The following is a 26,474-nucleotide window of genomic DNA, read 5'->3' on the forward strand; positions in this document are numbered from 1 at the left end:
CTTTTTTGAACAAAAGTTTTCCTATTATGTACTCTTTGTTGAAGATAATCCTCTCAATAAGTAAAGAATACATTTAATAATGGTCCGTTTACACTGAGCTAGTCCTTATTATTTATTTAGTTATCACGGTACATAATATTTTAGCGTACAAAGTGTAGTACAAAAATGTATGGATTTCCTGGCACGCCCAATGCCCATATCACAGAGTAGGATCTACTTGTGTGCCCATATACCCACCTACTTGTACTGAAAGGTCTACCTACTCTATAAGGCCCCTATCCCACTGGCGTTATGCGAGCGTTAGCGTTTCTCCAATGCCTGCAATGTCTGCGCAGCGACAACGTCGCGTTGACGCGACGTCAACGTTGAGAGTCTCTAATGACAACGCTGCGCAGACGTTGAAGAAACGCCAACGCTCGCATAACGCCAGTGGGATAGGGACCTTATTCTATGATTAGCCGTTGACTACGATGTTTTGAAGTTTTTTAAATAAAATGTCTGATTTTTAATTCAGTGATTTAGACTATAGTTTAAATATACATACCTACTTAGTTCAATAAAAAAGGCTAAGTATACCTAAACTGTACACTCTAATATGGATGCGGTTTAACCTGGAGAGTGTACCTACCTATGGCAGAAAACTGAAAATTTAGACGTTTATTTAGGTCTTCGACAGACGTAAAGGGACGCAAATCTTTACTAGTATACTAATGATTTTAAGCTTATTTCGTGGTTTAACGGCATATTCCACGATTAATTTTTGTTTTTATTTATCGATATTTCAACCCAATTGCACGGGTCGTGGTCACGACCAAAGAGTATAATATAATCATTACGTTTTACACGACTGCAGCGCTGCGAGAGATGAAGTCGAGCTGTCAAGTGTATGTGTACGGGCCTTTAACGCTCCAGAATTTATAATTGAACACAAACTTTTTCAATTCGGACTTCTTTTGAAGTCAAAATGACGGTATAAATGAGTTTGTTCAATTTTACGATAAAATTGCTAAGTGACAAAGGTTAACAAGGTCTAAACAAGGCAAAAGAAAAAGATAAACAGCTCAAATCACTGAACCGTAGACCACGTTTCTTAAGAAAAACATTTTTGGTCTTTCCCTGTTACCTAGACTCTCCGCCTGCGGAGCGCGAGCGGGTGCGTTCTGCGGGCGAGCAGCAGGCGCGATGCCATACGTTCCATGCCGCTCGGCACCCGTTCTCGATTAGCTGATACGTCCACGCGTCTTCCTTACAATTTCTAATTTATTCTAGGTACACGCTGGCGTCCATGTATGTAAAGGGTAGTCTCCGGAACTGATCCGTTTCTGAAAATTCTTTCAGTCTGCAGATGGATCGCATCATTCTCTAAAGGCTATAGTAATAATCATAATCAAATATTTTAAAGAGGTACCTAAATTTGTTTGTAGGAAGTAATCTCTGGAATTATTGAACTGATTATGAAAAATCTTTTTCCAGTGAAAAGCCTGCCTATTGAGTGACATAGGCTACATTTTATTCCACTACCCGTGCGACGCCGGGGCGGGTCGCTAGTGGATTATAAAGAGGTAATGTTTGTTTGTAGGAAGTAATCTCTGGAACTACTGAACCGATTTTGAAAATTCTTTCACCATTCCTGACTGACATGGGCTAGCTATATTTTATTTTCACAAGAATTACAGATCTTTACGAAGATAGTAATAATTACCAGTGCGAATCCGGGGCGGGTCGCTAATAAGCTATTTAGGCAAAAACAAATTTAGTTTGTAAAATGGTTGCTAGTCCATCACCCAAAAGAGGCTTGGTGACTTTATTACATACATAAATTTCACCCCTAAGATCTTATTTTCCGCTTACCTTTGTTTAATTTAATTAAGGTTTATTTACCGCAAAATGAGAGCTAAGGGGTCGTTACATTGGATGAATGGGGTTGTATAATCTATTCTTTCTTAACTGACTTAAAAATTATACAAGTATTATAGTTATAGTATATAGTTGGTTTGACTTTCAATCACGTCGCAACGATGCAACGGATTGATGTGCTTTTTTGCATGGGTATAAATAAAGACCTGGGGAGTGACATAGGCTTTTTATCCCGGAAAATCAAGGAGTTCCCACGGGATTTTTGAAAAACCTAATTCCACGCGGACGAAGTCGCGGGCATCAGCTAGTGAGATGATAATAATGATCTTACTATTTTAAAATTTCTATTAATTTAAATTCCATACAAACTACAAAACTCGAATGCCGCCAGATAAATGTTCCGACCACGTTCCAACCAGCAAAAATTAGGTTAACCTCTAACCTTAATTCCTTAAATATTTACCCACGAAAAAACTCAATTCCTATGGGAAAAATTTCTTAATTTCGTAAAGTTCACACGCAAGGGTCCCGTGGGAAGCGCTAAAGGTCGGATGTGATACATTTCAAGGTTCCCTAATTAAGTTACCGATGGAATGGGAACTGAGTTATAAGAATAAGCTTTTATTCAGTCTTTTAGAAAAAATTATATCGAAAAAAAAAGTGAGTACTAAGTTAGTTTTTTTTTAATTCTAGTTTTTTACGGAGGGTTTGTTTATACACTTAACATGCCACCCTCATGGGAGGAAACATCATGGTTTGAAAATGATGATTTCTGATTTTAATATCTACCTAGGTATCTCGGTACGATATTTTTATAATAATTTTGTCTGTCACCTTCAAATTAAGCACCTATCTTAATAGAGGATTTCCAAATCAAATCAGATAGTAGTGGGACAGTTATAGATTACTGAACTGAATCAATACGTGGATTGTGCATCAATCATATTAATTGACAAAAACCGAGGATGAAAGAAAAATCCATTAGCAAAACATGGACAGATAGGTAGGTAGGTAGGTTATATCGGACATAAAGCCTGTTCTACAGAAGTAAAAGTGTTGCCAAATGGACACAGAACATTCATTTATGAGGCAATAAAACCGAAAAGTAATTTTCGAATAAACGTGAGGATGGAAGCATGTAAGCTTATTTATGATATAGTGCCGGCGACCCAATGTTTGCCCGTAGCTTCATTTGGGAAATGTAGAAATAGGGAATGGAGTGAAGTAAAATAACAAAGCTGATTAGCTGGTTGAATAACGGACTGGGTAGTAAACACTAAACAAAGGTTTGTGAGCCAGAATACTCTTAAATAGGTACGGATTATGATCAAACAAGCTATGATGCCTAATAGGAGGATTACGCAACTCGAAGATGATAGGCTAAAGATACCTACTACATAAAAAGGTGAGAGATAAGACAAGAGGAGAAAAAAGACGGGCCAAAGAAGAGAGCCTCAATAGCTCAACAGGTAAAGGAGTGGACTGAAAACCGAAAGGTCGACGGTTCAAACCCCGCCCGTTGCACTATTGTCGTACCTACTCCTAGTACAAGCTTGACGCTTAGTTGGAGAGGAAATGGGAATATTAGTCACTTAACATGGCTAATATTCTTTAAAAAAAAAAAAAAAAAGAGAAGATAGATCTGTTGACGAGTTGAAACCATGCAAACTGGGCTCACTTGATCCGAGAAGTATGCGGCGCACCTTCGAAAGCTCTCATTAGAGAGAGAGAAATAAGAAATAAGAGTTTAGGTAGGTACACGATAGAAAGAGAATTGCACTTCTTTGCGTCGCGGCGGCGTGGTAACAACAGTCGCTTTTTATTTTAAAACGTCTTTGCGGAGTGAGCCTTCTGTATTTGTAGATATTATAAAGCATTCTGTGGCGAAATTTACTGACGCAATTTAAGGCAGAAGCAACGCGGAATAAGGAAATAAAGAAAAGAAAGAAAGAAAATGCATTTATTTGTCGTTGGTGTTACAGATAACAAAGCATTCAAATGTATGACTGAGGTAGCGGGAAGTGGGTGGATGAGGAAGGCAGAGGAGGGGATCGTGTGTGGTGGCGCGCTCTTGGGTAGGCCTATGTCCAGCAGTGGACGCAAACAGGCTGATTGATTGATTCAAATGTACCTAACATTTTCATCTGTGACACCACCTCAAATAAGTGTACAGCTCAGCATATAGGTAGTGTCTTGCGTCATATGCGTCAACACGCATAAAATGCAGGACACTGACTTTCAGCTGTGACCCGGTGATGTATGAAAATGTTTGGAGAGGAAAATTATGCGCTGATGAAAAGAATTTCCACGTGGAAATCCACTGGCGATTATCCTCTAGATTTGTCCCTGGCCATTTACAGCCAGAAAAATTAAAAAAGCTTACATTTAAATGCCTCGGATTACGAAAAAAAAGCTCTTTTATTGACCATCAGTCATAAGGTAATTGGCAAAAAGGCCATCGGGATACACATTGTAACATTTGTTACTCTTTGAAACAGGTGGCTACGAGTCGTAAAGTATGTTTTACAGCTATAACTCCGATAATGGACGAAACATGCACGTTTATGAGCCAATAAAACGCGAATGTAGAATTACACTCAAATTTACTTATTGCCTATCTATAGTTCGTGACAGGCCGACATGGCAATCGGAAAGGGGACGCCCCACACACATGTGCGGGGTATCTCGACCTGTCGCGTACTATACGATGCCTTTGACCTAGTACTTTCCTGCTATTTTAATCCCTCATCATCACCTAACAACCGATAGACGCGTCCACTGCTGGATATAATATGTCCCTTGTAGTGATTTCCACACGCCACGGTCTTGCGTCGCCTCAATCCAGCGGCTCCCTGCATCGTTTGACGTCGTCTGTAGAAGGGCGTCTTCCAACACTGCGCTTTTCGGTGGCCATTCTAGCACTTTAGGACCTAACAGTATTTTTTGTACTATGTGGCATACGTATAGGTCATAGCGAGACCAATAATTAATCTATGGTATGGTATAACAGGCGAGCTCAGAGCGAGCGAGCGAGGCGAGAGGTGGTTAGGGCGTCTTCCAACACTGCGCTTTTCGGTGGCCATTCTAGCACTTTAGGACCTAACAGTATTTTTGTACTATGTGGCATACGTATACGTATAGGTCATAGCGAGACCAATAATAATTAATCTATGGACAGGCGAGCTCACAACGGAAAGTTCAGCATTGGCACACAGCTGTGCTTGGACTACAGGCCCTCATAAGTCGTAACTTTGTTCGAGGGCAAACCTAGTTACTTACCTCCATGAAGAGAACTGCCAGGAAGAACGCTGTGGCAAGCATTTTGTCCACATTACTAATTTTTTAACCTAAATTTTTATTGAAAAAAACTCATATCTTGTTGTTGTGGTGATTTTTGATAGGTACATTGACAATCGGACGTTTAGAATAGAATATACATAATATGTATAGTCCGTACAAAATGACTTTCACGCGCCAATTTAACTATATGGGTTACTTGGGGTTACTCAACTTTTGGCGTGACAGTTGACCCATAGAGTTAAAATGGCGCGTGAGGAGTCAGTTTGTACGGACTATATTTGCCTTAAGTCCGTTTAACGCATTAACGACAGGTCCTGAGTACTATAGGTTCTCTTCCTGGTTCGGACCAAGTGATAAGTTTTTCTCTAAATTGCTTATTTTGATTCTTAATAAAACTTAAAGCTAGCCTTATCTAATTACTATATAAATCATGACCGCGTGGAATGGTGCCAAGAATACTGGCTGCATTTCCGCGCTGGGCAGCCAGGCTGATCCGTTGCGCAAAAAATGAGCCAGCCCTTCTGTCACCAGATGAGGCTATTAATCGCGGTGAAATGTCTCGTAAAAAAATTTAGCACTAAGACTCCATGGCCCCAGGGTCTCCACGGCAAACGGCCCAAAAATGTAACTCTCTATAAGAGAGGCATACTTGCGCCGCTTGCCGTTTTCAGCTGTTTCTGCTGCGGCTCCCGGTCTTGATGCTGTCTTCCTGATATGACACGGGGCCAATGTGTAAATTCTTTTTTCTCTGGTGAATCATCCCTTTGTTCGCATAGGGACGGATTATATAAAAAAAGAAAAAATATTATAAAACTCCTTTATTAAAGGTTTTTCAAAAATTAACACTTAGGTAGGTACTACTTAGGTTCATTCATTATTCTTACACACTTCTAATCAAAATGAGATTTTATGTACAGTAAATATTTCTCAAATATATTACATAAAACATAAATTGCATACTTATCATATTATATTATATACAATTATTATAAAATACTAATTTAAATATTTACCTAATCATTTCTATGATTTGTAAAAATGTTACAAAAATACAATGCAGTTTGGTAAATAGATAAAAAAAAATTCTATTATTACATACATATACATATTTTCTAATGAAAATATGTATACTTATTTTTTTTATCTATCTCATTTATATCTATTTTATTATTTTTGTTGATTATTGATAGTAAATTGGAGGTAGTTTGGCTAAAAACCACCGTTTCTCACCTAAACATGAAAATGTGTAAAATTAATAAAATTGAAATAAATGACGGTCTAATAAAATAATATAAAAAACATTTTTTTTAAACCCCTGACTGCATCTTCTTAGCCCGATCCGCTTCATTACGATTTTTCAATAATTGTATGTAGCCAGCTTGACACTCGCGCCATCAACATGATCGATTTTGATAAAAGACGTATCATTTATCAAAATGGGTTTGTTACGAGCGGACATAGGAACGGGCATACATACACGTCAAACACACAACCCTCCTTTGGGCTTCGCCGCAGACGGGTAGTAACAAACACGTCAGAAAATATATACTGATCGACTGGCTTAAAGGTCACGTAATCAAGACAATGAGGGTACCGAACGGGCGTGGGCCGACTTTTATGCTAAGCCTTAGCTTGGCGATCGGGTGTGTCCGGCTATTAGGCGTCTATAGGTGGCGGTCTGTGCTCAAACCATATTAAATGTATGAAACTTTGGCGCGTCACGACACGCCGCAACACGTTAATATATTTCCGCCTCTAGTCAGAACCACCCCGTCATTTGAATCACACTAATATTAAAGCGTAGCGTATAGCTTCAATCCCGCACGGAATTCGCATCAGTTTGGCAGTGGTTCGACCGCCGACGATGAACGAGAAACGAGTAGAACTAGAAACTATAAACGAGTTGGCGATCAGCGGGAAGCGAGTGTGTAGTTTCGATGGTTTTGTCGCCGGGCTCCGAGCGATTACTCGCGCCATTCGCCCGCGGCAGTTCAGTCCTGTGCAAACCTCATGTGATCAAGCGAGCGAGTATCGCTGAACGAATATCGCTAAGCGAGTTTATCTTTGAAAGCTCGTCGCTCAACGATAAAACTAGTAAAGCAAATCGTCGCCGGCAGTGTAAACAGTCGGAGAGCAATTTTGATATATTATGCATCTCTTTCGTTTACACGGAATGTGCGTTTCTTTTCTCGCCGGCGGCGGTCAGACCACTGCCTTTGGCTTTAATGATCAATTTACGCAAAAATACAAACATTATTCAATCATAAAAAATTCAGTTGCCAAACAGGAATTGATTTATTATTTCTAAAATTAAAATAATATTATTATAGCCTATGAAATTATTGTTAAATACAGGATGTAACCAAAATATCTGACTGACACAAGAGGTCAACTAACGTTGCGTAAGTATGCCACTCGGAGGCATTTACCCCAGTTTTGCACGCTATACATTGCAGGTTTGGAAAATACTAAATCACTAAAACTACAAAATGAGGCAAATGGTTATTGGTATTGGATTGTGTTTAGATAGTATAACAGTAACGCTAAGATTTTGCTAGTGTTCTGGTTACACCCTGTATGTATACATGACTTTTTGTATTTATTTTGTGTTCTAAATTATCACCATAATAATTTCATCTGTTCTAAAAAATTGGTGTTAAAGCCTGACCAGAAATATGAAATAATGGTCTGGGGGCGCCACTAGTATATGATCTAGTCTATGGTCACTAAGTAGTAAGTAGTCTATGGTCAGTAAGTAGTATGGGGCCGATTCTCTTGTCACAATCTCTAAACTAAACTAAAATGACACGTCTAAATCTATTGCTATCTCTATCATAATGTTGCTTGCGGAAAAGGATAGCACTAGATTTAGACCTGTTAATTTAGTTCAGTTTAAAGATTGTGTAGTAGTGTAAAGATTGTAAAATGGCCACCGACAGAAGCCGATGGAGCCAGGACCACGACCTTCAGCAATGAAGGAACGACCGGAGAGAGAGAAAGATTGTGTACAAGAGAATCAGCCCCAATGGATTTGTATAAATTAGTTCCAGGTATTTTCCGCAATATGGCAAGTTATTTTATTTTTCTGTTCAGGCTGTATGTAAAAAAAATTAGTTTACATTCCGTTGTACGCAGGGCCGCCACCGCCTTCGGGCACTACCCAGTTGATATTTTGTGAAGGATCCTTGATGTCACATGTTTTACCTGAAAATTCAAAAGATATGTTAAGTAAGTAAGTCTTTTTTTGGAATTTTTGATTATAAGTCAAACATGAGTGGGCTTAAAAAAATGTTTTAGAATATGCAAATGAAACCCTTTCATATTACGACACCCCAATAGATAAAGTAACCAGTTTTAAATTTCGCTCTTTTTAGGGTTCCGTGCCTCAAAAGGAAAAATCCACTTCGTTGTTTGTCTGTCTATTCGGATTCGAAAGAATTCGGAGGAAGCAAAACCCGTACTTCCTTTTGACCTAGAATTATGAAATTTGGCAGGTAGCAATGTCTTACAGCACAAGTAAAGAAAAAACCCGAAAACCTTTAATTAGTGGATACTAAATTAAAAATTAGTGTGACACGACCAGCTAATTAGTTTACTAAATCACATCAATATGGCGCTGTTCGTCATTAACTTGCAGTACAGCTAGCTGTACAGCTGTTGGAGCCATAAAAATGTTTACTATGCTGGTTTGAGATTTCTTGTACGATGGTACTGAACCCTTCGCGTGCGAGTCCGACTCGCACTTGGCCGGTTTGTTTATAATATATTTTTTATGTTCTACTTACAGTGTATACAATTTTGTGCGTTGATTTGTAACCTCTGTCCATCACCAGTCTCTAGAGGCACGAACTCGTACACTCCTACGAATAAAAATTACTAATTAGCTAGAATATACGTAAAAAATACTATGTTACAGTACGCGGAAGAGAGAGAGAGAGAGAGGGGGGGGGGAGAGGGAGGGAGGGAGAGAGAGAGAGAAGCAGGGCGGCGGCGGGAGTACGGTACATCGGCCTTTAAAATTACATTTCGGCTTTGTAGAGCGTTCTCTCTGCCACTCATACCCATATGACGCTTTGTCGGTCTTAAAGACCGAGAAAGTGCTCTACAAATCTGCTGTCTCCTTCTAAAGATCGATGCTCATCACTTTTGGGCGCATCCTGTACAGCCAGTTCACTCGAGATTGTGTAAGGATCCTAACGATATCTCATACATCCATATCTGTCTAGGCATCCAGAAGTTATGGTGGAACAAAGGAACTCACACGCATACATACATGAACCCTCTCAGAAATTTTTTTAGTCATGTAAAAAATGAATACTTTTAAAGTTTGTATGTTATACCTGCATGATGATGGAGGAGAACTAGAGTAACCGACATAGCTCAACGGGTTGCGAAGCTGAAGTGGCAATGGGCTGAGCACATAGTTCGTAAAACCGATAGACGTTGGGGTCCCAAGGTGCTGGAATGGGACCCCCCACTAGGTGGACGGACGACATCAGACGAGTCGCAAGGATCCGCTGGATTCAGGCGGCGCCAAGACCGTGGCGTGTGGAAGTCCCTACAAGAGACCTATGTCCAGCAGTGGACGTCTATTGGTTGATGATGATGATGATGATGTTATACCTGCAGGACAAAACCTCGCCTCTGGTCCATCGAAGACAGCAAGATTTCTCTTCACAGGTACTGTATCATCTTTCAGTGTCAAGTGTGCTGGTTGATCTGCTTCGTGGTTCGTTCCTATGCAAATACAAAAACAACTATCAATTTAATGTTTAATAGCCTCATCTGGTGACAGAAGGGCTGGCTCATTTTTTGCGCAACGGATCAGCCTGGCTGTCCAGCGCGGAAATGCAGCCAGTATTCTTGGCACCATTCCACGCGGTCATGATTTATATAGTAATTAGATAAGGCTAGCTTTAAGTTTAATTTAATGTTTAACTTGTTATTCAAGAGTACTTTCCATGGTCACTGATGAATCTGTACCCTTATTCGCATTCATAATCGAATTAATCTAAATATATAAAAGGAAAAGGTGACTGACTGACTGACTGATCTATCAACGCACAGCTCAAACTACTGGACGGATCGGGCTGAAATTTGGCATGCAGATAGCTATTATGACGTAGGCATCCGCTAAGAAAGGATTTTTGAAAATTCAACCCCTAAGCGGGTGAAATAGGTGTTTGAAATTTGTGTAGTCCACGCGGACGAAGTCGCGAGCATAAGCTAGTAAGAGTATAAGGGTCCTGATGACACTCTTTATTTACATTTTATCCCGGTTACTTTTTATCCCGGAAAACCATAGAGTTCCCACGGGATTGTTAAAAAACTAAATCCACGCAGACGATGTCGCGGGCGTCAGCTAGTTTTCCATTAAAAATAGCTGACTATGGGCCTCATAAGAAAAATCAGAGTCACTCAGCGGGCAATGGAGAGAACTATGCTTGAACTTTCTCTACATGATCAAATCAGAAATGAGGAGATCCATAAGAGAACTAGAGCAACATAGCTCAACGGTTGCGAAACTGAAGTGGCAATGGGCGGAGCACATAGTTCGAAAAACCGATAGACGTTGGGGTCCCAAGGTGCTAGAATAGCGACCTCGTACCAGAAAACGTAGCGTTGGAAAACTCGGCACGGCCGTAGCGTGTGGAAGTCCCTACAAAAGATCTATGTCCAGTAGTCGATGTCTATCGGTTGATAATGATGATGACTTATCAAACACTTACCAGTTAACGCCACAGATGACAGCAAGTCGAAGGTTAAGACTCCATCAGGTTTGGGATACTCGATAGGTTGACACTCTTTAGCTGCTTTTAAGCGCGCGTGGTCCGCGCCTGGATTCATTTTAAAATTATGTTAGTTTTATTTTATGAAATTTTTAGTTTCCCGTGGAGAGACTGGGTGAGGTCTAGCCTCTAGTACTGTGTCGTGTACTGGAGTGTACTTTGACTTTTCAATAATCAATAAATTGTATTTGCTCCAGGTTGGGTAGGTACCTACTTTGCTCAGACTTAACTTTTTAAGAATTAAAAAAAAACAGATTTATGTAACAGATATAAATCTGTGATGACCTCCCTAGCGCGGTGATGAACGTTTTGAAATAAGTGGGAGGCCCCCTCGGCAGTGGTAATTTGGAAATTCATAATTTCTAAATTGTCTTTGGTCTGGTCTGGTCTGGTCGGCTGGCTTCGGCTTCACCACCTTACCGGCAAAGCCGTGTCGCCAAGCGATTAAGCGTTGTGGTACAATACCGCAAAGAATGGAGGAGAGTTTAATGAAACGCCCTCCCAGTTATCCGTAAGTAAAGTCTAAGCAAAATAAAAGTACGTAAAATACAATCTCAGCCAAGTTTAGTGTATTTCCATTCAAACCCCAAGTGTCCCCATTTCAGCTCAATCGGACACAAAGTAGCCGAAAAATCTGTTACCAATTGCGACGTAATAACAAGTCAATCTAAGTTAAAATATACGTTACCGCCATGGCTCAAGGTCCAAGGTTCCTTCCCGCGCATGAGCGTAGAGAACGCAGAATACGCCACACCCCCATACAAGCCGAGCGACGTGTGGAACGACGCGAACGGCCGGCGATTCCGGACTTGCTACAATAAAATATACGTTACCACCATGGCTCAAGGTCCAAGGTTCCTTCCCGCGCATGAGCGTAGAGAACGCAGAATACGCCACACCCCCATACAAGCCGAGCGACGTGTGGAACGACGCGAACGGCCGGCGATTCCGGACTTGCTACAATAAAATATACGTTACCACCATGGCTCAAGGTCCAAGGTTCCTTCCCGCGCATGAGCGTAGAGAACGCAGAATACGCCACACCCCCATACAAGCCGAGCGACGTGTGGAACAACGGCCGGCAGTTCCGGACTTGCTACAATAAAATATACGTTACCACCATGGCTCAAGGTCCAAGGTTCCTTCCCGCGCATGAGCGTAGAGAACGCAGAATACGCCACACCCCCATACAAGCCGAGCGACGTGTGGAACAACGGCCGGCAGTTCCGGACTTGCTACAATAAAATATACGTTACCACCATGGCTCAAGGTCCAAGGTTCCTTCCCGCGCATGAGCGTAGAGAACGCAGAATACGCCACACCCCCATACAAGCCGAGCGACGTGTGGAACGACGGCCGGCAGTTCCGGACTTGCTACAATAAAATATACGTTACCACCATGGCTCAAGGTCCAAGGTTCCTTCCCGCGCATGAGCGTAGAGAACGCAGAATACGCCACACCCCCATACAAGCCGAGCGACGTGTGGAACGACGGCCGGCAGTTCCGGACTTGCTACAATAAAATATACGTTACCACCATGGCTCAAGGTCCAAGGTTCCTTCCCGCGCATGAGCGTAGAGAACGCAGAATACGCCACACCCCCATACAAGCCGAGCGACGTGTGGAACGACGGCCGGCAGTTCCGGACTTGCTACAATAAAATATACGTTACCACCATGGCTCAAGGTCCAAGGTTCCTTCCCGCGCATGAGCGTAGAGAACGCAGAATACGCCACACCCCCATACAAGCCGAGCGACGTGTGGAACAACGGCCGGCAGTTCCGGACTTGCTACAATAAAATATACGTTACCACCATGGCTCAAGGTCCAAGGTTCCTTCCCGCGCATGAGCGTAGACAACGCAGAATACGCCACACCCCCATACAAGCCGAGCGACGTGTGGAACAACGGCCGGCAGTTCCGGACTTGCTACAATAAAATATACGTTACCACCATGGCTCAAGGTCCAAGGTTCCTTCCCGCGCATGAGCGTAGAGAACGCAGAATACGCCACACCCCCATACAAGCCGAGCGACGTGTGGAACGACGGCCGGCAGTTCCGGACTTGCTACAATAAAATATACGTTACCACCATGGCTCAAGGTCCAAGGTTCCTTCCCGCGCATGAGCGTAGACAACGCAGAATACGCCACACCCCCATACAAGCCGAGCGACGTGTGGAACAACGGCCGGCAGTTCCGGACTTGCTACAATAAAATATACGTTACCACCATGGCTCAAGGTCCAAGGTTCCTTCCCGCGCATGAGCGTAGACAACGCAGAATACGCCACACCCCCATACAAGCCGAGCGACGTGTGGAACGACGGCCGGCAGTTCCGGACTTGCTGCAATAAAATACGGTAAACTCATCATATTACTACACAAGGTGTTCGATGAAGATGCCGATTTTGATATTTATCTCTAAACTAAATTTAGAGTATCTGCATCTTTTTCTTTTTAGTATTGCCAGAAAAGGACGGAAAATGAATTATTTTAAACCAATTTAATCAATAGGCTTACGACTGTCACCTGAAGTCACGAGGTTTGACAGATCTAAATTAAATTAAGTTTGTCTGTCCTTTTCTTATAACATTGGTGAGAAAAAGATGCTAATACCCTAAAATTTAGTTGCGCTGAGAATTAGTACCAATGTCAAGCAAGCTGAGGTTAGAACCGGTGTGTCAAAAAAAATTACGAGCCTTGTAGCGCGATACTCGTGGGAGATATAAGGACTTAAAAAAATAGAAACTCCAATGTAAAACCCTGCAAACAGCTGTTTGTGGAAATGAACTTGCAGAAACTTCTGTGACGTCGAAGGACCGTTTGAATGTTTGTCGAGTAGCAGATGACATGAAAAGTCCCTAGCTTATGAAATTAGGTTAAAATCGATTTTTGTACACACAAAATTTATACAGAACTCGATGATGATGCATGGATTTAGGTTTTTGAAAATCCCGTGGGAACTCAGATTCTTCGAGATAAAAAGTAGTCTATGTCCGTCCCCGGAATGTAAGCTAAACCTGTGCCTAATTTTATCAAAATCAGCAAAACTGTTGGGCTGTGAAAAACTAGCAGACAAACAAACAAACAGAGAACAGACAGACAGACAGATAGACAGACAAACACATTTTCACATTTATAATATTAAGTATAGATAGACAAGCAAATAGACAAATAAGAATGTGAGTTAATATTGGATAGTCATCTATTTCCGACCTACGAGTATGTTTAAAATATCAAGGCCCTAGCTTATTTTTTTAATTCTCATTGCAGGCATTTTCAAATTTTTATTATTTGTTGTTATAGCGACAATAGAAATACACATTCTGTGAAAATTTCAACTATCTACCTTAATACGGTTCACAGCCACAGAAGCTTAGTAATAGGGTCCCGCTGGCACTCTTCGGATACGGAACTCTATAAGGATGGCGCAGGAGGTTGCGTTACCAACTTCAGTATTACCTTCAGTTCCTTATAAACGTATGATTCTCTCAGTTTGTCTTCGTACGCGGTAGGCGTGGCCCCCTTGTCGTGCGTCGCTTCGCCCGACAGCACCAAATCTACCGCGGTCTCGGCCGCCAACATACCTGAAGAAACATAATCCATACTTAATATTATAAACACGACAGGAGAACGAACAGCGCTATATGACGTTTGGTCACCTCACAAAATAATGGCGCCGATTCTCTTGTATTTCTCTAAACTAAATTTAGTCTAAATTTACATCTTCATCTTTTTCTTTTTAATTTTTTTTATCTACATCTTTTTCTTTTTAATTTTTTTTTTTATTCAGATACAAGTTAGCCCTTGACTGCAATCTCACCTGATGGTAAGTGATGATGCAGTCTAAGATGATAGCGGGCTAACCTGGATGGGGTAATATTGCTAAAAAGGGACGGAACATGAATTTTACATTATTAAAGACTCTAAATTTTAGTGCACGCTACAAATTTAAACAACAGGCTCGCGACTGGCAGCCTACAGTCACAAGGTTTGACAGTTCTAAATTAAATTTAAAACTGTCAAACTGTATCTGTTCTTTCCTAAATGCATTAGTAAGAAGAGGATGCGAATACTCTAAAATTTAGGTGTGCACAGAATCAGTACCAATGTTTGTGTCTCGCTAAACTTTTGTGTATAAAATTGTAGGATATTTTTTTTTCATATGCACAAAGAAATTTTAAAAATGTAATATTTTCAACTTATAACGCCATCACCACCATCACCCTCTACTAGCCCTGGCTCCGTATGCTATGTTCCACCTTCAATACAACTTACCGCTCTTCATGGCATTGTGGGTGCCCTTGATCCGCGGCACGTTGAGGTACCCCGCAGTGTCCCCCGCCAGGCAGCCCCCAGGGAACACCGGCACAGGCAGGCACTGCCACCCACCCTCTACTAGCGCCCTGGCTCCGTATGCTATGTTCCACCTTCAATACAACTTACCGCTCTTCATGGCATTGTGGGTGCCCTTGATCCGCGGCACGTTGAGGTACCCCGCAGTGTCCCCCGCCAGGCAGCCCCCAGGGAACACCGGCACAGGCAGGCACTGCCACCCACCCTCTACTAGCGCCCTGGCTCCGTATGCTATGTTCCACCTTCAATACAACTTACCGCTCTTCATGGCATTGTGGGTGCCCTTGATCCGCGGCACGTTGAGGTACCCCGCAGTGTCCCCCGCCAGGCAGCCCCCAGGGAACACCGGCACAGGCAGGCACTGCCACCCACCCTCTACTAGCGCCCTGGCTCCGTATGCTATGTTCCACCTTCAATACAACTTACCGCTCTTCATGGCATTGTGGGTGCCCTTGATCCGCGGCACGTTGAGGTACCCCGCAGTGTCCCCCGCCAGGCAGCCCCCAGGGAACACCGGCACAGGCAGGCACTGCCACCCACCCTCTACTAGCGCCCTGGCTCCGTATGCTATGTTCCACCTTCAATACAACTTACCGCTCTTCATGGCATTGTGGGTGCCCTTGATCCGCGGCACGTTGAGGTACCCCGCAGTGTCCCCCGCCAGGCAGCCCCCAGGGAACACCGGCACAGGCAGGCACTGCCACCCACCCTCTACTAGCGCCCTGGCTCCGTATGCTATGTTCCACCTTCAATACAACTTACCGCTCTTCATGGCATTGTGGGTGCCCTTGATCCGCGGCACGTTGAGGTACCCCGCAGTGTCCCCCGCCAGGCAGCCCCCAGGGAACACCGGCACAGGCAGGCACTGCCACCCACCCTCTACTAGCGCCCTGGCTCCGTATGCTATGTTCCACCTTCAATACAACTTACCGCTCTTCATGGCATTGTGGGTGCCCTTGATCCGCGGCACGTTGAGGTACCCCGCAGTGTCCCCCGCCAGGCAGCCCCCAGGGAACACCGGCACAGGCAGGCACTGCCACCCACCCTCTACTAGCGCCCTGGCTCCGTATGCTATGTTCCACCTTCAATACAACTTACCGCTCTTCATGGCATTGTGGGTGCCCTTGATCCGCGGCACGTTGAGGTACCCCGCAGTGTCCCCCGCCAGGCAGCCCCCAGGGAACACCGGCACAGGCAGGCACTGCCACCCACCCTCTACTAGCGCCCTGGCTCCGTATGCTATGTTCCACCTTCAATACAACTTACCGCTCTTCATGGCATTGTGGGTGCCCTTGATCCGCGGCACGTTGAGGTACCCCGCAGTGTCCCCCGCCAGGCAGCCCCCAGGGAACACCGGCACAGGCAGGCACTGCCACCCACCCTCTACTAGCGCCCTGGCTCCGTATGCTATGTTCCACCTTCAATACAACTTACCGCTCTTCATGGCATTGTGGGTGCCCTTGATCCGCGGCACGTTGAGGTACCCCGCAGTGTCCCCCGCCAGGCAGCCCCCAGGGAACACCGGCACAGGCAGGCACTGCCACCCACCCTCTACTAGCGCCCTGGCTCCGTATGCTATGCGCGTGCCACCTAAAAAAATGATTGATTTTTATAAGGGTTGGTTTTTATCCCTTGGAGAGAAGGTCGCTCACACTTATAATGCGCACTGCATAAAAAGGACAAGTCATATCGCGCGCCACACCCGCGCAAAACACGCGCCGCACGCCGCCACACATGCGCAACAGACGCGACACAAACGCACAACACACACGCCACAAACGCGCAACACACGCAACGCAACACACGCGCCACAAACGCGCAACACACCATCAAACTTTTGGGCCGTGAAAAGCTAGCAGACTAGCAGACAGACAGACAGACGTATGTCTGTCTGTCTGTCTGCTACGACAGACGGACGGACAAACATACTTTCACATTTATAATACTAGTATGGAAGTATTGATTTGATGATTATTATGAGTATAAAATATTCTACATCTAGGACTTAAGATTTGCTATAAAAGGCATGTCTAGATCTTACCTTCAAACATAGGTTTAACATAGGGGTGAGTCTTAAACTTCTGGAATTCTCTGAAGGGGCTGAGGTAGGGGTTGACGTAGTCCAAGCCCACCACAAAGCCGACCGCGACTAAGGGAGCTTCGCCTTCTTCCACTTTGAGGTGGTATATAAAGGAGCCCCCATACGTGTTCTTGTCTAGGGGCCAGCCTACTGTGTGTTCTACCAGACCAGGCTTATGGTTCTGCAGAAATAACAAAACAATTCTAAAAATAAGGGAATAAAGGTCGACGGTTCAAATCCCGCCCGTTGCACTATTGTCGTACCTACTTCTAGCACAAGCCTGACGCTTAGTTGGAGAGGAAAGGGGAATATTAGTCATTTAACATGGCTAATATTCTTAAAAAAAAAAAAAAAAAATCTTAACATAGAAAACCCAAATTTTCTAGCAAATTAAGGAATTTTCTAGAATGTAGGAAAATAGCTAGCCTTGTCTCTGAAAGAAAAATTTTAGCCCCCTATTCCTATAGGGGACTAAAAATGTTTTTCTTTTAGAGACTGGTTTACGGAATGTTACATAACCTTAGGAAATGTTCAGTACAGTACGCGGCAGAAAATAATGTACATCGACCTTTAGAAAGAGACAGTGGTTTTGCAGAGCATTATCTGTCGTTGAGACCAACAAAACGTCACATAGGTATGAGTGACAGAGACAACGCTCGACAAAGCCAAAATCTCATTCTAAAGGTACATTATTTTCTGCCGCGTACTGTACAACAGAGAGAACATATTACAATAATTATTGAACACTTACATACACACACTTATTTATTGTAAACTCACCTCTGGTTTGACTTCCCAAAGTTCTTTCAATCCAATGCCATAAGATTGTGGTTCACTTTTCTCTCTAAGATTAAATTTATTGGATACCATCTTTGTTAAGTGTCCGTGGCATCCTAGAAAAGAAAGAAATTATTGTGCAACATCATAAATTCAATAAGGCTGAGATCTATAGAGCGCACTTTGACTTAGCTCAGACTTAAGATTAAGTAAAAACGAGACAGATTTATGTGAGAGATATAGCTCTGTCGTTTTAACTCAGTCTTAACTTCCTTAGAGAGCCAAGAGAAGTTAGCGCAAGCGCAAAACCACGACTCTGTATCTGTTATATATAAAAATAGTTTAAATGTTTTAACTTTTAAACTTCTATGTAAAACACAGAAAGAATAATTTATTAATTCACAGATAGAATTGAGTGTAAAAGATAAATTTTTATTCAGCTAATTCTGGATTTTAATGGTTTATCGTTAATATCATTATTCTTATTTTTTATTTATTTGTCTACCCTAATGACTTTATGATGCCAATTCTTTTTTATTTAATTGACTACGCTACGACGCCAATTCAAAAGCTAATATAATTAATTATTAAAGAAAGATGAAGGAACTCCAGTTCAAGACTGTAAAAACTAATGAATCCACTAACCTTCAGCAAATATGGTGATCTTGGAATGGAACTCCATGCCCCGTTCGAACATATCCTTAGGGCTTCCGTCCTTGGCAATACCGACGTCACCCGTCGCTACTCCTTTGAGGGAACCATCATCTCTATACAAAAGTTCTGCAGCTGCGCATCCCGGCCACACCTGGAAATAAGAGCTGCTATTCATCATCGTGATCATCATTAGACATCTGACATTATTTATAAATAAATAAATAAAAGTTTATTCAGCTCACAAAACAAGAAAAAAACAAAACAAAAAAGCAAAACATATAAACCAAATGTTACAAATTAAAAAAAAAAATACTAGGTAAACTTAAAACTACGAGCTCGACAGTACTAAAAACTAAAATGATGTCTTGTGTGATGTGTGATGAGCATGATGCTGCAGTATTTGACTACTGCAGCGCTGATTTTCAGGCAGAGCCCTAGTGTCACGACCCGACAACGAAAGTGTTCTCCATAAAATAAAAATCAACTAAAATAAACAACTTAATTTCTATTGAGTAATAAATCTAAATATATAAAAGGAAAAGGTGACTGACTGACTGATCTATAAACGCACAGATCAAACCATAGGACGGATCGGGCTGAATTTTGGCATGCAGAAAGCTATTATGATGTAGGCATCGTTTTTCAAAATTCAACCCCTAAGGGGGTAAAATAGTGGTTTTAAATTTGCGTAGTCCAAGCGTACGAAGTCGCGAGCATAAGCTAGTATGTTATATATGCCATATTATCGATATTTCAACCCAATTGAACGGGTCGTGGTCACGACTGGACTGCAGTGCTGCGAGAAATGAAGTTCGAGTTGTCATGGGCAGAAACAAACTACCCTCTTTCTTGGTCTTTTCGCTGGAACTTCACGAGCTGTCCGGCAAAATACACTCAACGTCACTATTAACTTTCGATGTCGTACGATGATGTCTTAGTTTGCATAATTCTACCACTGGATTCCACATACATGCTAGTTTAAAGTCATCCTGGCGATTGAAATTCTGGTGTTTGCGAATTTCAATCGCTTCGCGTAGTGGCGGTCTGTGGAGAGAACTCGGGAATTGTGGAGTTCAATCCAATGTTTTGGGCCTGGCTGTAGAATATGCTCCACGATCGCTCCATTGACCGCTTTAATATTTTCTGATACTCAAGTTGCTATGAGTCTCTTTGATTGACCAATGTAAGAGCTACTTACAGCTGCAGTCGATCTTATACACAAATTGATCGTGGTAGGTACCCGTCACGTCATCTACATAAAAATATGTCGTTAAACCACTAAAAAGGGTTAATATCCTCAGAAATCAAGTTCACAAGTTCTCACCTCTGCACCAGCTGCCTCGGCTTGTTCCGACATCCATCTCACCAAGTGGCCTAACCTTACAACGTAATTACCATGGTTGTAATTTGGTAGCCCTGAAAAACAAGTAAAAATATGGCATAAAAGCTTTGCCCGTGAATCTGTGTGAATTTAGGGTTTTTACTTTATAGCAATCAAAGTCAAAATCATTTATTGGGTACCTACTATTGTACACTTTCTGATGGTCAATTGTTTAATTTGCAATACAATCATGTGTAGTGGTGATAATTCATTATGTGAACTTAAAACTAAGGGTTGAACAGTTCCAATTGCGTCCAGGTCTGAGAAGTGAGCACAACCTAATTTTAGAGTATTCGCATCCTCTTTTTACTAATGTAATATGAAAAGGACAGACACAGTTTGACAGTTTTAATCACGGATTTTCTGTTCCGTGGTTTTAATATTAATTTTTAGATGGTAAAACCCGTGATTTTAGCGCACAGTCACGAGCTGACTTGTACTGTTTAAATTTGTAGCGTGCACTAAAATTTAGAGTCTTTAAATGTTAACTTCATGTTCTGTCTCTTTTTAGCATTGTTAAAAAGAAAAGGATGCAGATAATCTAAATTTAGTTTAGAGAAAGACAACGGAATCGGTGCCAGTGCGTATACGACATAACTAGCCATTATGAGTTAACAACAGAAATCTTACCACGAAAAACAGGTATTGGTATCCTGCCACTCTTGGTTAAAAGTCCAAACTTGTCAGAGGTCACTGGTGTGTTTATAGGAGCTCCTTTCTCTTGCCAGTCGGGTATTAGCTCGTTTAAAGCTATGGGGTCTACGCAGGCACCGGAAAGTATGTGACCTCCTGCTTCTGCTGCTTTTTCTAAAAGCGTTACTCGTAATTCCTGTAAAAGTTAATATTTTTATTAGTTTGACTTGTTCATTTAAGTTGTCATTTGGTCAAAACTATTGATAACTGATTTTTTGGCTACGTTGATATGTCAGTAACACTGTTCATTTTTTGCCAGACAGTCTTTTATTTCATGTAGAATGTTTCTATACTACTATGCGAAAGCGATGCACATCCTTGTTGCATAGAGTCCGGTCCAGCTCCAATAGCCTCCAGAAGGTATTTTCTGACAGGATCGACTGCCAGTACTTGAATCACTGTTGTATGATTCACGTGCTGGCAAATCGATCCTGTCCTAATTTAAGTAGTTATAGATGTTTTACTAACAAATAGGTTTAAGTTTCGTGTACTTACTAACACCAATATGATCCTGTTGTTGGTCGAGTTAAAAATATTTTATTTTTATTTTTATTTTATTTATATACATACAGATGATGGTGAATGTAAATAGTAGTTTGCATATTATAAGCAAAATAAGTGATAATAAGAATACATACAGCCCCCTTTTCCTCTGCAATCTGACGTGCTCTGATGGCAGCGGCCATTCCTGCTGGGCCTCCTCCTATGATGAGGATATCTGTCTCCTCTGCCACACGCTCCATGCTTATGTCTGAAAATTAGAATCACCACCCATATTACAATTTCTTTTTCTTTGGAAAACCAATAGTTTAAATTGATCTTAATAATCTTAAAATTAGGTAACTAGGAGCTAATAATAGGTTCTCAGTTAAATGCAAAAATGCATGTGTATGTTGATTTGTCTTTCAATCAAGGGATCCACACAATTTTTTGTATAGATCTAATTAAATACCTAAACCTAGAGTGACAGGCTACTTTTATCCTGGAAAATTGAAGAGTTCCCATGGGATTTTTAAAAACCTAAATTCATGAGGATAAAGCTTGGATAAGGTCTCTGTCAGCTAGTAACCTATATTTATAAGAAGAGAAACAGACTGACTGATGTATCAACTTATAAATGACTAGCTTATGCTCGCGACTTCGTCTGCGTGGACTACACAAATTTCAAACCCCTATTTCACACCCTCAGGGGTTGAATTTTCAATAATCCTTTCTTAGCAAATGCCTGCATCATAATAGCTATCTGCATGCCAAATTTCAGCCTGATCCGTCCAGTAGTTTGAGCTGTGCGTTGATAGATCAGTCAGTCAGTAAGTCACCTTTTCCTTTTATATATTTAAAGATGATGATGAGAATTCATTTCAAAATTTAAATAAATGTGCCTTAATGTATATTACTTAAGTATAGGTAAGATAAAAAACGATAAAAATGTTCCAAATTATTATCAAAGTAAACATTGAGCAGATAACATGTAGTTTTAAAACAATCACTTACCTTTCCATCTTGGATCTTTATCTCGGGGATGAATTGTATAATGAGTGGTTATCTTGGGATAAACATCAGAATAAAGTCTTTTAGCAGCATTTGTTAGCCTCCCCACTGAAAAATAATTCACTTTTCTTCACTTTTCTATTGCAAGTTTTCAACCAAAACAATTGATGAGGTTATTATGAACTTTGAACTTCTATATTTGAAATTAAGATTGCGTAATGGAAACTCTTAACAATTCACATATTTGGCATATTTATTATAAACAAATGACTTTTTATTAATTTTCTAAATCAATTTCACAAAAAAATCTCCTAATATTCGAAAATTAATTCGAACAGCTGATGGTCAACGTCACTATGGAACAAGTGTTTTACGAATGTTAAAGTTTAAAAATTATTCATAGTTTAATTATACGTTACCACGCAGACAATTTAGATAACTATTAAGTTATTTTGAACTTTTGTGCGCTTAAAAAATAATTATTTACCCTGACGAGACGAACTAACAAGTGCTGTCGCCATTTTTACAAAAACATACGTTCCGTTTACTCCTCAGCTTCCCATTTCGCCACAACTGTCAAACTTGAAAATTATTATTGAAAACAAAATCGGTCATGTTGTACATATATTGCATAAAATTGATTTGTGAATGTTATTTTATATTCGCACGATTACCTTCCCAAATAATTACTCAAATTGTTGTTAAACATTTAAAGATTTTCATATAAAATCAAATAATGATTACGTTTAAATGTTGACATCATTACATATTGAAATGGAACGTTAAAGCGCGGACAATTTAAACTGAGTGTATTTCTCAAATATTTCATCATGGATTTAGCAAGTAATAATTATTCTTATTCATCATAATTAACCCATCGCCGGCTCACTACAGAGCACGGGTCTCCTCTCAGAATGAGAATGGTTTGACCATAGTCCACCACGCTGGCCATGAGCAGATTGGAAGACTTCACACACCTTTTGGAGAACTCACAGGTATGCAGGTTTCTTCACGATATTTTTACAGGTGCGTACCTCGGATTGAATCCCCGCCCTCCCATATAGGAGGTGGACGTCCTAACCACTAAGCTATCACAGCGTAATATACGAGTACCTATGCAACGTCTAACGGCCTAATAACGTTTGGTAGTCTTTTAGGCGAGCAGTGTAATGTTTTTTTTTTATTTTTTTTATTCAGATACAAGTTAGCCCTTGACTGCAATCACACCTGCTGATAAGTGATGATGCAGTCTAAGATGATAGCGGGCTAACCTGGAAGGGGTATGGCAGTTTTTATTAAACCCATTCCCCTTTGGTTTCTACACGGCATCGTACCGAAACGCTAAATCGCTTGGCGGCACGGCTTTGCCGGTAGGGTGGTAACTAGCCACGGCCGAAGCCTCCCACCAGACCAGACCAGAAATTTAGAAAATGTAATCCAAAACATCCTAAAATTCGTAGTTTATAAAATAGTTAAATATTATATATATAAATATATATAAAATATGGGGTAAATGAAACATAAATCTTAAAAAAAAAACCTTTTAATTTATCAGTTACATTATTATATTAGAAAAGAAACTTATAACAATTTTAGAAGATGAGCGTATTTCTAGACTCCTGTGCTTCACTTCACTGGCTTCATCTGCCACAGTCCATCGTTCAGATAGTGGCAGTTCTCTATTCCTACGCCTTTGTTCACTTTGGCACTGAAAAAGAAACATATTTTTAAAATTTGATTTAAACAAGGATAATATTGTTGTTCTGTTGGTTTTTTAGGGTTCCGTACCTCAAAAGGAAAAACGGAACCCTTATAGGATCACTTTGTTGTCTGTCTGTCTGTCTGTCTGTCGGTCTGTCTGTCTGTCGGTTTGTCACGAAACCTACAGGATACTTCCCGTTGACCTAGAATCATGAAATTTGGCAGGTAGCTGACATTTTCTGATCTCCGTCTGAAAACCGTGAATTTGTGGTTACATCAAACAAACAAAATTAAATTATGGTCATGAACTAATAATTAGTATTTTCAATTTTCTAAGTAAGATAACTATATCAAATAGGGCATCATATGAAAGGCCTTTTCAAAATTGCTTTTTGAGTAAAGTATCATTGAGTGGCAAAGTTGGCTAGTTTGACGGTAACTATACCATTTAGGACGTCTTATTTAGGAAGGTGGAATAAGCCCATTAGTATCCTAAACTCCTTTCACACCTGTCTCTTAAAAGAACTAAACACTAATAATGATTTGCCCATTTTTGACTTCCTTGCCCTGGATGACGTCAGATCGGGGCACGTCGACATATATAAATTACTCACATGTCATTGGTAGAAAGAGACGTGATGCCCACAGCGAGCGCGTGCTGTTTCCCTTCAGCCATCACGGCGACAACGCTGCCCTTGTCTACTGTCGACATTCTTGCCCCGGGCGACGTCAAACCAGGGCACATTATATTTGCCCCGCTGAGGACGAAGCGGATCGCCCCTTTGTCAACTTGCTCCATTGGCAGGAAGAAGGGGTCTGAAAGAATAATGAGGAACTATTTACACCCAGAGATAGGTAGCTATTATTTCTGCCCCTAAGACCTAATCGATTCTACTTGCATTGCACAGGAATGCTAAGTCGATGTTTGATGTGAAGTAATAAATTGGCTGTTCTACATTATCTACGATGTGCCACGGCTGAATCAATCCCCCTATCCAATCAGATCCAAACTAATTTGGAAAAGACCCAATCTGAACTGAATCTGTGACTAGTTACCTACTATTAGAGCTTATTTACTGATGTTATTGATCTACTCTGTCAGTGACTAAAGTTTGAGCTATTCTGGAGATAATTACTATAGGTTTTAAAAGCAATGATATATAGCCTAGTGGTTCCAACTTTGGCTGTCTATTCGAAAGGCCCGACGTTTTATTCCAAGTATGCTCTAACTTTTCGGAGTTTTTAGACAACTCTTGCTTCAATGAAGGAAAAAGGTCGTGAGGAAACCTGCATGCCTGAGAGTTCGCCATAAAGTTCTCAAAGGTGTGTAAAGTCTACTAATCCACACTAATGGCATGCGTGGTGGTCTGGTAGACTATTTATTGGCCTCAACTCTTGTCTAAGCGATGGCCCATGCTCAGAAGCGGGTCTGCGATAGGTTGAGACTTGAGGTGATGAACGTGTAAGATTCTATGTGTATCAGGAATATCTTACATTTATGCAGCAGCCTCAATGTGGGCATCCAGGGTCCCTCTCGGTGTCTGAAGAACAAGAGTTCGCCAGCGCTGTTCACCATGATCTCGATGTGATCGTGACTGCAAGAAACAATTATAATAATTAGGTAAGTAGGTAGGTGCCTAATCTACCTAATTTATTCTTGTAAAGTAAACCTACTAAATATTAAGAAAGATAATATTAGTGGTTCACCTCGAACTGAACCATCGTGTCCTACTTTGCGGTGTTAGCGCCGAAAAAATTCTTGAAGAAAAAATCAACTAAGTCTAAGATAGACTTGGCCGCGCATGAAAAAGTGTATTAATTTTATTAGGACCGCGGTCGCGGCTGCCAAGTCACGGCTGCCGAGTCGCGGCTGCTGGGTCGCGACTGCCGAGATCCGAATACTGCCTTTAGATTCTAGAGAAGAGAGCCTGAATGTAGCGCGCGCGCGGATAGGGTATAGGTACTATCGCAGCAAGAATGCCCTTAAATTGCCTTGAGTTAGGAGTAGGTACGACCGGCATAGTAGTATGCAAACTGCGTTCCTGGGCCGGCCGCCTCGTCATGGCGTTGACGGGTCCGCTGGGTTTTAGTGGGTATTCTCGTGTGTTACAGTGAGTCCCACATTACCTCCCCGGAAGAAACGTGGTCAACTGCGTTGCTTCCGGGGAGGATGCGTAAAAGCATTTCCCAGCGAAAAGAAAGAAAAAAAGGAGTAGGTACGGCAATGTGCAACGGGTAGGATTTGAACCAGCGACCTTTCGGTTTTCAGTCCGCTCCTTTAACCGTTGAGCTATCGAAATGTCTACCTTTCATACTCCCCGCGGAAAAGAATAGCACTAGATTTAGACCTGTCAATTTATTTTAGTTTAGAGTGACAACAGAATTTAGCCTCA

The 26,474-nt window shown here is 41.5% G+C and overlaps 2 protein-coding genes across 2 annotated transcripts in view; both read right to left on the minus strand.

Moving 5' to 3' along the window:
- Nucleotides 1-8,267: 8,267 nt before the first annotated feature.
- Nucleotides 8,268-22,946, minus strand: Etf-QO (electron transfer flavoprotein-ubiquinone oxidoreductase). The gene is made up of 15 exons (XM_034980538.2): nt 22,868-22,946; nt 22,384-22,488; nt 21,528-21,640; nt 20,827-21,025; nt 20,140-20,231; nt 18,807-18,966; nt 18,165-18,277; nt 17,346-17,565; nt 16,739-16,894; nt 14,411-14,535; nt 12,898-13,015; nt 10,887-10,994; nt 9,781-9,894; nt 8,943-9,017; nt 8,268-8,361 (listed from the first exon to the last, which is right to left on the minus strand). Exons 1-15 carry the CDS (start codon nt 22,899-22,901, stop codon nt 8,273-8,275), a joined length of 1,821 nt encoding a protein of 606 aa, XP_034836429.1. The 5' UTR covers nt 22,902-22,946; the 3' UTR covers nt 8,268-8,272.
- Nucleotides 22,947-23,907: 961 nt separating this feature from the next.
- MCTS1 (malignant T-cell-amplified sequence 1 homolog) overlaps nt 23,908-26,474 on the minus strand; it is a 28,172-nt gene continuing 25,605 nt past the window's right edge. Inside the window, exons 3-5 of the mRNA XM_034980536.2 lie at nt 25,576-25,676; nt 24,696-24,897; nt 23,908-24,088 (exon numbers count right to left, since the gene is read on the minus strand). Of these exons, the coding sequence (XP_034836427.1) occupies nt 24,007-24,088; nt 24,696-24,897; nt 25,576-25,676 (385 nt within the window). The 3' untranslated portion in view covers nt 23,908-24,006. The remainder of the gene's footprint in view (nt 24,089-24,695; nt 24,898-25,575; nt 25,677-26,474) is intronic.

The sequence above is a fragment of the Maniola hyperantus genome, chromosome 22 (genome assembly GCF_902806685.2).
Source record: "Maniola hyperantus chromosome 22, iAphHyp1.2, whole genome shotgun sequence".
Taxonomy (NCBI): Eukaryota; Metazoa; Arthropoda; class Insecta; order Lepidoptera; family Nymphalidae; genus Maniola; species Maniola hyperantus.

What these genes read in the sequence shown, in the direction of transcription:
- Etf-QO (XM_034980538.2), bottom strand. Translation starts at nt 22,901, where the DNA reads ATGGCGACAGCACTTGTTAGTTCGTCTCGTCAGG. An exon ending in TAAAGATCCAAGATGGAAAG is followed by an intron (nt 21,641 to 22,383) that starts GTAAGTGATTGT and finishes TCTAATTTTCAG; the next exon opens with ACATAAGCATGGAGCGTGTG. An exon ending in TTTGGGAAGTCAAACCAGAG is followed by an intron (nt 17,566 to 18,164) that starts GTGAGTTTACAA and finishes TTATTTCTGCAG; the next exon opens with AACCATAAGCCTGGTCTGGT.